We start from the raw sequence: 11,326 nt of genomic DNA, 5'->3' as shown, positions 1-11,326 counted from the left end.
AAAGTCGTCATTCGTTTAGTAACAGTCTAAGAAACAGGATATTTCGAAGAGTCCGCAAATATTAAGCTTTGTATTTGAGCATTATAATTCTCTAATAAGCAACAGTAAGTAATAATTGAAATTTAATGTCGAGTATTACTTAAATAAATTCTTACTAGATATATGATAAAATCAAAACTAATAATAAAATACATTTCAGTTGAAAGAACTTTAGTTGTAAAGTATGTATTTAACCAACATCTTCCACTATGTATTTTTTTTTTAAATATAGAAAACTATAAATCATTGTGGAAATTATACACATTTTTTGAGCAGTAAAATTATTCCAAATTAACAATCTTGCGAATGTCTGTATATTTTATTACCGAGAAATTACAAATATTCAATCTTTCGAAAATTATTTGTTTCATTAATCTCGAAATTTCAATGGCTGCCCCCTCTACTGAGCGAGAGGACACGTATAAATACCCCGGGAGGACGAAGAATTTCTCAGTCGCTTCGCAGCCGCCGAAGAGTGTAGATCGTTCTGCCTATCCTCCCTGGCACGTAGCAACACCCTGGCCGTGGATCACCTTTTCTTCCTGGACTACCATCGCTACGGCACCGATAAGTATTATTTAAATTTTAAAAACAAAGTGACCTGCAAACATTAATATATTGTGAGTGCTTGTGTATATCTAGTGTACGTTTAGAGTGTCTATTTGGCGTGTGCTTACAAGGGAACATTGCGAAATGTGTCCAAACAAATGTGTTTCACATGTGATTTGTTTGCTCATTCAAATTTCAACATATTTCTAATATATATCTCATAAGAAGCAACGAGATGCAGCAAATAATGTGTTAAGAAATATATGAACCGATTTCAAAAAATTAAAATAACGCAGTATTCCCAAAATACAAAAAAATATTTTGGAAATCCAAATTAAATCCAAAATTCATGCATAGACTTCCTCTGTTAAGTAATTAGAAACTGTGATAAAATTCGTAGATATCGTTACGCTATTCACCCATTAAAAAATTTTAGAAGTTATAATCATTAATTTCTCCAGTAATGAGGCAAAGGTGCTCCTTCCTATTTTGTGAAACTGTTCTGTTTGGCCAGTATTCCAAAAGAAGTGGAACGCAAAACTCAGTGCACATTTCGCTAGGTGTTTATTCCTTATTAGTGTTTATGGCGTAGTGTCTTCTCTCAATTTTCAGAGTTCAAACATACACTGAATTAAAACATTGCATTCTTTGTGGTCTCCTATAGGCATCTATTGCGGTGAAGCGATAAAACACAAATCCACTTAAGGGAACGCGCAGCAGATGCCTGCAGTCGGTTTGAAGCCCCGTGGATGCTGGACACGGATCACGTAGGTCGTCATACAGTTCGCATTCAGAGACAACCATATGATTGGAGACGATGTGGACCTCCATGGGCACTGAACGTGGCTTGCGTGAGACGTTACACGGTACGCAGTTATCCACCACGTAAAATGCAATTGTATTGTCAATGCAACTGTAATGTAAAATATTCAACAACATTAGCACCAACCCTATTCCCATACTTCCCCTTAAAAGAAATAAAGACATACCCGAGTTTAGAGTAATTTCTCCCCTTAGAATTAAGATAGAAGGACAGGGAAAACATTGAATGCTCCATTAAGGAGCAAGGATAGGCGGGACTTTCGCATTTTCCAAGTCCTTTATTTATTCAGATATATAACTATAATTTTTGAAACCCCAATTCTTTTCTAAAGTAATTGAAGCTATAGATAGCTAGTTTTTTGAGTAACTGTTAACTGGAAAATTTTCGGAATATAGTAAAATTAGATAATATTTTGAATGTGCTACTAATAGGCGCGCTTTAGAAAGCTTTCGTGTTGTATAAAATTGGGGCTCTTCGTATCCTAGGCCGATGTATCCCCACCGTCAATACACAGCCCAGAGATAGGACGTTCTGGAGACCTGATTAAAGTTGCCCGGTTTCTTAGTGTGATTTTAAAACAGAAAGGCGTAAACATCCTGCTCAACAGGCACAATACGATCCTCAGCAATATTGCGATATGCCGGGACAAAAGCAGAACAGTGGGGATACAGTAGGAGAGAGACTCAAATGGTAGGCAATACCCCCCATCTTCATCTTATGTCCCGGCAAATCTCAGCACTGATCCTCAGTCGCTCCTGAGACTTCGAAGGTTGCGGGTCGTAGTGGCATTTAGTCTGTTTCTAGATTAGCCTCCCCTGACGTATGTCTAAGGCCAGTGGGACTTCGAGCGTACGCCATCCTTGATCACTAAACAGACCACGTGTTGCAAGATACGAGGCATCCATCGAGGGACATCATCAAGTGGACGACTTGATCATTCGTCATCCTTGACCATTGATAAGTATTATATCATTTTTACCCTTTACCATTTTCACCTTATATCGTTTCATATTTCATTCTTCTTCAGGGATCAAACAAGCATCGAACGAAGCGTCGCATCTTCAGATTAATCTGTGGTGAACGGTGTAACCATTTATCGGGGCAAGATGTCCTCGAGGAACGTCACAACGTGGAGAAGAACGCGAAAGTCACAGTAATTCAGTGTATTGCATGCGGCGCCCTCACTTTTCCACTCTATGACGTCACTGGAAGACATTTTGAAAACGACCCTCCACGACCAAATCCCTCGTCATTTGCTCGTGAGATTTTGAAGCAAGCAGGTCATGACAGTTCTTGGTTAATTTCTTCGCGAGCTTCGTCTGCTCCATATCAGAAGCCCATGGGATTTCGCGGGTACGCCATCCTTAAACAGTGATAAGACTATGCGCTGCAAAATACGAAGCATCGATCGAGGGCCGTCATCAAGTAGACAACTTGATCATTCATCGCCCTTGACCAATGATAAGTATTTGTGCCATTTTTAATGAAAAGTGAGTCGTCAGCATTGATACCTTGTGTGCTAGTGCGCGAATTGCTTAGTGCATGGGTAAAGTGTCTGTTTAACGTATGCCCAATGTGTATAGTGCAGTGTTTTATTACTAATCTCGAAATTTCAGTTGCAAATTCCCCCTCTTCAGCACGAGAACGTATAAATACCCTTGGGGAACGACGAACTTCACAGTCCCGCTTCAACCTCCAGAGAGTGCAGATCGTTCTTGTGATTCTGTGATGGAACTACCCTGGACTCTACCCTGTTTTCCTGGATTGCCATAGTCACTGGACAGATGCCACCGCATGAACTACACTGACCAGTGGATAACTTGACATTTCATCATACTTTACCACTGATAAGTATTTCTTAAATTTTAAATGAATCTGAACTGCTAATATTAAAGCCTTTTGTCCGTGTGTTTGACGTGAGCCTAGGGTGTTTAGTATAGTGTATAATGTTCTTTCTCTTTTTTTCGTGGGTCAAACGGACACTGGATGAAAACAGCGCATTCAGAGGCAACAGATGTTTGGAGACGATGTGGACCTCCATGGATGCTGAACGTGGCTTGCGTGAGACGTTCCATGGTACGCAGTTATTCAACACGTAGTAAATACCACGGGAAACGCAATTGTATTGTCAAAGCAACTGTGATGTAAAATATTCAACAACATTAGCACCAACCCTATTCCCATACTTCCTCTTGAAAGAAATAAAGACATACCCGAGTTTAGAGTAATTTCTCCCCTTAGAGTTAAGCTAGAAGGACAGGGTAGACATTGAATGCTCCATTAAGGAGCAAGGATAGGTGGGACTTTCGCATTTTCCAAGTCCTTTATTTATTCAGATATATAACTATAATTTTTGAAACCCCAATTCTTTTCTAAAGTAATTGAAGCTATAGATAGCTAGTTTTGAGTAACTGTTAACTGGAAAATTTTCGGAATATAGTAAAATTAGATAATATTTTGAATGTGCTACTAATAGGCGCGCTTTTGAAAGCTTTGGTGTTGCATAAAATTGGGGCTGTTCGTATCCTAGGCCCATGTATCCCCACCGTCAATACGCAGCCCAGAATTAGTATGCCCAGAATACTCGTGCACAATGCGATTGACATACTCTCCGTGGTAGATAGAGATAGGACGTTTAGGATACCTGATTAAAGTTGCCCGGTTTCTTAGTGCGATTTTAGAATAAGGAGGCGTAAATATCGTGCACGACCGGCGCAACACGTTCCTCAGCAGTGTTGCGATATGCGGGGACAAAAGTAGAAGAGTGGGGATAGCGTAGGAAAGGTAATCAAGTGGTAGGCGATACCCCCCCTCTTCTTCTTATGTCCCGGCACATCCCAGCGCTGCTCCTCAGTCATTCCTGTGACGTCGAAGGGTGCTGGTCGTGGCGGTTTTTAGTCTGTTCCTAGATTAGCCTCCCCTGACCCATGTCAAAGGCCCTTGGGACTTCGCGGGTACGCCATCCTTGATCAGTGTTCACACCATGTGCTGCAGGATACGAAAGATCCATCCAGGCCAGTATCAAGAGGACAACTTGATCATTCATCCTCCTTGACCACCGATAAGTATTGCTCCTATTTTTAATGAAAAGTGAGCCGCCAGTATTAAGACCCTGGGTGCTTGGGTGTGCGCGTGCTGAGTGCATGGATAAAGTCTCTGTTTGACGTATGCTTAGTGTGCATAGTGTAGTGTTTTACTATTAATTTAGAAACTTCAGTTCCAGATTTCCCCTCTTCTGTTCGAGAAGGTATAAATACCCTTGCAGAACGGTCAATTCCTCAGTCGCGCTTGAACCTCCAGAGAGTGCAGATAATTCTGGTGTTTCTGCGATGGAGCTATCCTGGACTCTAGCCTGTTTTCGTGAAGTGCCATAGTCACTGGACAGACGCCGCCACTTGGACTACTCTGACCAGTGGACAACTTGACCTTTCATCCATACTTTACCACAGATAAGTATTGCTCCCATTTTTAATGAAAAGTGAGCCGCCAGCATTATCAGCCTGTGTGCGTGTGCGCGCGCGTGCTTAGTGTATACGCAAAGTGTTTGGTTGACGTGGCCTTAATGCGTATAGTGAAGTGTTTTATTATGAACCGCGAAATTTCAGTTTTAGATTCAGTCTCTTCTGGTCGAGAAGGTATAAATACCCTTGGGGAACGATGAACTGCTCAGTCGCGCTTGAACCTCCAGAGAGTGCAGATCGTTCTGGTGATTCTGTGGTTGAAACTACCCTGGACTCTATCCTGTTTTCGTGGAGTGGCATAGTCGCTGCATAGATGCCACCGCTTGAACTACTCTGACCAGTGGCCAACTTGACATTTCATCAAACTTTATCTCTGATAAGTATTGCTCAAATTTTAAGTGAAAAGTGAACTGATAATATTAAAGCCTATTGTGTGTGTTCAACGTGTGCTTAGTATGTATAGTATAGTGTAGTGTATAATGTTCTTTCTCTTTTTTCATGGGTCAAACGAACATTGGATGAAAACAGCTCATTCAGAGGTAACAGATATTTGGAGACGATGTGGACCTCCATGGACGCTGAACGTGGCTTGCGTGACACGGTCCATGGTACGCAGTTATTCAACACGTAGTAAATACCACGGGAAACGCAATTGTATTGTCAAAGCAACTGTAATGTAAAATATTCAACTACATTAACACCACCAACCCTATTCCCAAACTTCCTCTTGAAAGAAATAAAGACATACCCGAGTTTAGAGTAATTTCTCCCCTTAGAGTTAAGCTAGAAGGACAGGGTAGACATTGAATGCTCCATTAAGGAGCAAGGATAGGTGGGACTTTCGCATTTTCCAAGTCCTTTATTTATTCAGATATATAACTATAATTTTTGAAACCCCAATTCTTTTCTAAAGTAATTGAAGCTATAGATAGCTAGTTTTTTGAGTAACTGTTAACTGGAAAATTTTCGGAATATAGTAAAATTAGATAATATTTTGAATGTGCTACTAATAGGCGCGCTTTAGAAAGCTTTCGTGTTGTATAAAATTGGGGCTGTTCGTATCCTAGGCCGATGTATCCCCACCGTCAATACACAGCCCAGAGATAGGACGTTCTGGAGACATGATTAAAGTTGCCCGGTTTCTTAGTGCGATTTTACAATAAGAAGGCGTAAATATCGTGCATGACCAGCGCAACACGTTCCTCAGCAGTGTTGCGATATGCGGGGACAAAAGTAGAGGAGTGGGGATAGCGTAGGAAAGATAATCAAGTGGTAGGCGATACCCCCCTATCCTTCTTATGTCCCGGCGCATCCCAGCGCTGCTCCTCAGTCATTCCTGTGACGTCGAAGGGTGCGGGTCGTGGCGGTTTTTGAGCTGTTTTTAGGTCAGCCTCATCTGACCCACGTCAAAGGCCCTTGGGACTTCGCGGGTACGCCATCCTTGGTCAGTGATCAGTCCATGCGCTGCGGGATACGAAGCATCCATCGAGGAACGACATCAAGTGGACAACTTAATCATTCATCCTCCTTAGGCACTGATAAGTATTGGTCCCATTTTTAATGAAAAGTGAGCTGCTAACATTAGTGGCTTCTGTGCATATGCGCGCCTGAGCTTAGTGTATGGGTAAAGTGTCTGTTGGACGTATGCTTAGTGTGCATAATGTAGTGCATAATGTAGTATTATTATTAATCTCGAAATTTCAGTTACAGATTCCCCCCTCTTCTGGTCGAGAATGTATAAATACCCTTGCAGAACGATGAATTTCTCAGTCGCGCTTGAACCTCCAGAGAGTGCAGATCGTTCTGGTGATTCTATGGTGGAATTTCTCTGGAGTCTACTCTGTTTTTCTGGATTGCCATAGTAACTGGACAGACGCCACCGCTTGGATTACTCTGACCAGTGGATAACTTGGCCTTTCATCACACTATACCTCTGATAAGTATTGCTCAAATTTTAAGTGAAAAGTGAACTGCTGATATTAATGCCTATTGTGTGTGTTGAACGTGTGCTTAGTATGTATAGTATAGTGTAGTGTATAATGTTCTTTCTCTTTTTTCATGGGTCAAACCAACATTGGATGAAAACAGCGCATTCAGAGGCAAGAGATATTTGGAGACGATGTGGACCTCCATGGATGCTGAACGTGGCTTGCGTGAGACGTGCCATGGTACGCAGTTATTCAACACGTAGTATATACCACGGGAAACGCAATTGTATTGTCAAAGCAACTGTAACGTAAAATATTCAACAACATTAGCACCAACCCTATTCCCATACTTCCCCTTAAAAGAAATAAAGACATACCCGAGTTTAGAGTAATTTCTCCCCTTAGAATTAAGATAGAAGGACAGGGAAAACATTGAATGCTCCATTAAGGAGCAAGGATAGGCGGGACTTTCGCATTTTCCAAGTCCTTTATTTATTCAGATATATGATTACAATTTTTGAAACTCCAATTCTTTTCTAAAGTAATTCAAGCTATAGATGGCCAGTTTTGAGTAACTATTAACTGGAAAATTTTCAGAATATAGTAAAATTGGATAATATTTTGGATGTGCTACTAATAGGCGCGCTTTTGAAAGTGTCCGCGTTGTATAAAATTGGGGCAGTTCGTATCCTAGGCCCATGTATCCCCACCGTGAACACACAGCCCAGAATTAGTATGCCCAGTATACTCGTGCACAATGACATTGACATACGCTCCGTGGTAGATAGAGATAGGACGTTTAGGATACCTGATTAAAGTTGCCCGGTTTCTTAGTGCGATTTTAGAATAAGAAGGCGTAAATATCGTGCACGACCGGCGCAACACGTTCCTCAGCAGTGTTGCGATATGCGGGGACAAAAGTAGAAGAGTGGGGATAGCGTAGGAAAGGTAATCAAGTGGTAGGCGATACCCCCCCTCTTTTTCTTATGTCCCGGCACATCCCAGCGCTGCTCCTCAGTCATTCCTGTGACGTCGAAGGGTGCTGGTCGTGGCGGTTTTTAGTCTGTTCCTAGATCAGCCTCCCCTGACCCATGTCAAAGGCTTTGGGACTTCGCGGGTACGCCATCCTTGGTCAGTGTTCAGACCATGCGCTGCGGGATACGAAGCATCCATCGAGGGCCGTCAACAAGTGGACAACTTGACCCTTCAACGTCCGTGACCACTGATAAGTATTGCTCCCATTTTTAATGAAAAGTGAGCCTTAGTGTGCAGTATGTAGTGTATAACGTTTTCAATTTTGTTTTCCGAGATCAAACAGACACCAGATGAAAACATCGCATTCAGATGCAGCTGGAGTCTCTGGAGCATTACTGGAGTCCACTGGATCCTCCTTGGGTGATGAACACAGTTTGTGTGGGTTTCTATACACTATGCAGCTACCGAATAGTGAATGGCAAGTAAAGTGCAATTGTTGTATAAAATATAATGTAAAATATTCGAACACATTCATCCCAATCCAATTCCCATACTTCTTCTTAGAAAAAAAATAAAGATATAGGAGAGTTGAGAGCAATTTCTACCCCAAAAATTAAGATGTAAGGACAGGAAGGACTTTGAATATTCCATTAAAGAGTCAGAACAGACGGGTCTTTCATAGTTTCAAAGTGCTTTATTCGTTTACATACGCGACTAATATAATTTCAAGTCCAAATTTCTTTCTAAGGTAATTCAAGTTTTACATTAGTCAGTTTTCATTTATTATTCATTTATTATGTTCATTTGTTATAAGACGATGACGATGTAGAATATTTAACGAAGGCAGTAAAGACTGTAATATTTCGAATATTTTATTAAAATAAAGGTAGATGGAACTTTGAAAGTTTTCCTAATGTATAAGATTAGGGTTGTTAGCAGCCTATCCACGCGCGTCCCCACTCAACCCAAAATGTCCATGCCCCGTAATGTCATTCGTTCCGTGGCAATCGAAGAGATAGGACACTTTAGATAACTCGTTATTTCCAAGGCACTTGAGGTATATAATTCGAGTTTTCCAATAAGCATGGCCATCAATATTTAGCAAACGATTGAACAGTAAAATGAAGCCACCTTATAACATTTCATTTTTCTTTATTCTTCAGGGGTTAAACAAGCATCCAACGAAGCGTCGCATCTCCAGGTTAATCTGTGGAGAACGGTGTAACCATTTGTCGTGGCAAGATGTCCTCCAGGAACGTCACAACGTGGAAAAGTGCGCGCAGCTTACGGCATTCGAGTGAACTGCATGTGGCGCCCTCACTTTTCCACTTTATGACGTCACTGGAAGACATTTTGGAAACGATCCCGCAGCACCAACGCCCTCCTCAATCGCTTCTGAGACTTTGGAGGAGACAGATCGTGGCAGTCCTTGGTTAATTGCTTCGGCTGTCCCATATTAAAGGCCCATGGGACTATAAGGGTGCGTCACCCTAGAGCAGGGAGCAGGCCATGCGCCACGAGATACAGAACATCCATCGAGGGACATCATCAAGCGTCTTCAGTTGAAGAATGTAATCATAGGTAAGGTTTCAGTTTAAATCTTCCTTTTACGTCTTTGATGAGCCGACTATTAATCTTATATCTATCTGTTTCAGGCAAGGTAGCCAGCATGGTTGTATGGCATGCATTGACACGACAGGAGGAATGCAAAGTACTTTACTGTCAAGAAGCTTCGTCGTGAAGATAGAGGATAACTGCTTGCATTTGTTGAAAAATTGTGTGTGTCATGATGTGTATTAATTATATGTGTTAAAAATTGATCTTTATGTTGTATGTACAAAATACGTCTGTATAAAATCCTCTGCCTTAAAAAAATAAAAGTCTTTGTAGAAATAACCATGTGTGCTTATTTACACCACAATCTTGCCATGTTCCTTTCATATCCATTCGGTAATCAAAATTCCATTTTCCTTCAATTTTTCGATAGATCTCCTTGCATATCATGTTCTCCTAACACTTCAGCAAATTTCGGGCAAAAGATAAATTCCGTTACCCGACAATTTTTTGACAGACCTCTTCGCATATCATGTTTTCCTAATAACTTAGTCGATTTTTGGGCAAAAGCTGAATTTTGATTCCCGCCAATTTTTGGTAGACCTCCTTGCATATTATGTTATCCTAATAACTTAGTCGATTTTCGGGCAAAAGCTGAATTTTGATTCCCGCCAATTTTTGGTAGACCTCCTTGCATATCATGTTATCCTAATAACTTAGTCGATTTTCGGGCAAAAGCTCAATTTTGGTTCCCGCCAATTTTTCGATCGACCTCTTTGCCTATCATGTTCTCCTATTAACTTAGTCGATTTTGGCCAAAACTGAGATTCCGTTTCCCGCCAATTTTTCGAGCGACCTCTTCGGCTATCATGTTCTCCTATTAACTTAGTCGATTTTGGCCAAAACTGAGATTCCGTTTCCCGCCAATTTTTCGATCGACCTCTTCGGCTATCATGTTCTCCTATTAACTTAGTCGATTTTGGCCAAAACTGAGATTCTGTTTCCCGCCAATTTTTCGATCGACCTCTTCGCCTATCATGTTCTCCTATTAACTTAGTCGATTTTGGCCAAAACTGAGATTCTGTTTCCCGCCAATTTTTCGATAGACCTCCTCGCATATCATGTTCTCCTGATACTTTTGCGCATTTAAGGGACAAGCTAAAGTCCGTTTCCCGTCAATTTTTAAAGATGCTGCGATATCTCTTTTTATATCATGTTCTCCTCAAACTTTTGCTTATTTTCTTAGCAATATATAACTTTGGGGCAGGAATAAATGCAAGTATGAGGAGAACATGATACTAAAAGGGGTCTATTCTTTACATATCGTTTGCTATGTGCTAATGGTTAGGAAACAGGATTTGTGATGGAAGAAATAAATCATGAATCGCATGTACCTTTTACTACTGTCTTTTTATTGTTATAAATCAAGTTACATGATATATAAAATACATTTCAACTTATGCAAGCTGTGTTCAGGACTCACAGAGGTTCCAATCGGCACCAGTCGTCTGACGTGCTCCACGAACTGGATTCATATTATCGCTTCACCGCGACAGGCGTCAAAGAAAGACTCAGGAGAAAGTGATGCTTTCACTCGGTGTCTCGTTGACCTCTGAAAAAGGAACAAAGCCATATTCACTACGGACACTATATACACTCTAATATATCGACGAGCGCACACAAGATATTAATGCTGGTCGCTCACCTTTTGTTTAAAACGTGCGCAGTACTTGTCAGTGGTCAAGGTAGTCCAAGGGATGTCGGCTGGTCACCAGCTGTCGTAGTACAGGCAGCCATCTTGAACCGGGACGTAGCACACCCTCCAGAGGGCGCTGTTGTCTGGCAATCCCGCGGCGTTTGATGTGATCACTGAACAAGGATTGCGCACCCTGAACGTCCCACGGGTTTTCGATATGAACCAGGGGAGGCTAGCCTAAAATCCAACCGAATGTTGCCACGATCCGCACCCTTCGAAACCTCGCGAGCGACTGAATAAC

General features: G+C 41.4%; 1 protein-coding gene and 1 long non-coding RNA gene across 2 annotated transcripts; one reads left to right on the top strand and one right to left on the bottom strand.

Moving 5' to 3' along the window:
- The first annotated feature begins 6,268 nt into the window (after positions 1-6,268).
- LOC143182347 (uncharacterized) lies at positions 6,269-9,204 on the top strand. The gene is made up of 3 exons (XM_076383300.1): positions 6,269-7,040; positions 7,863-8,253; positions 8,939-9,204. Exons 1-2 carry the CDS (start codon positions 6,912-6,914, stop codon positions 8,046-8,048), a joined length of 315 nt encoding a protein of 104 aa, XP_076239415.1. The 5' UTR covers positions 6,269-6,911; the 3' UTR covers positions 8,049-8,253; positions 8,939-9,204.
- Positions 9,205-10,720: 1,516 nt separating this feature from the next.
- Positions 10,721-11,298, bottom strand: LOC143182479 (uncharacterized). Its single transcript, XR_013002445.1, has 2 exons — positions 11,035-11,298; positions 10,721-10,941 (listed from the first exon to the last, which is right to left on the bottom strand). It is a non-coding gene; the product is annotated as an uncharacterized LOC143182479 (long non-coding RNA).
- Between the last annotated feature and the right edge of the window lie 28 nt (positions 11,299-11,326).

The sequence above is a fragment of the Calliopsis andreniformis genome, chromosome 8 (assembly GCF_051401765.1).
Source record: "Calliopsis andreniformis isolate RMS-2024a chromosome 8, iyCalAndr_principal, whole genome shotgun sequence".
Taxonomy (NCBI): Eukaryota; Metazoa; Arthropoda; class Insecta; order Hymenoptera; family Andrenidae; genus Calliopsis; species Calliopsis andreniformis.
The sequence above is the reverse complement of the archived record's forward strand: the minus strand, read 5'-3'. Positions and strand labels throughout refer to the sequence as shown.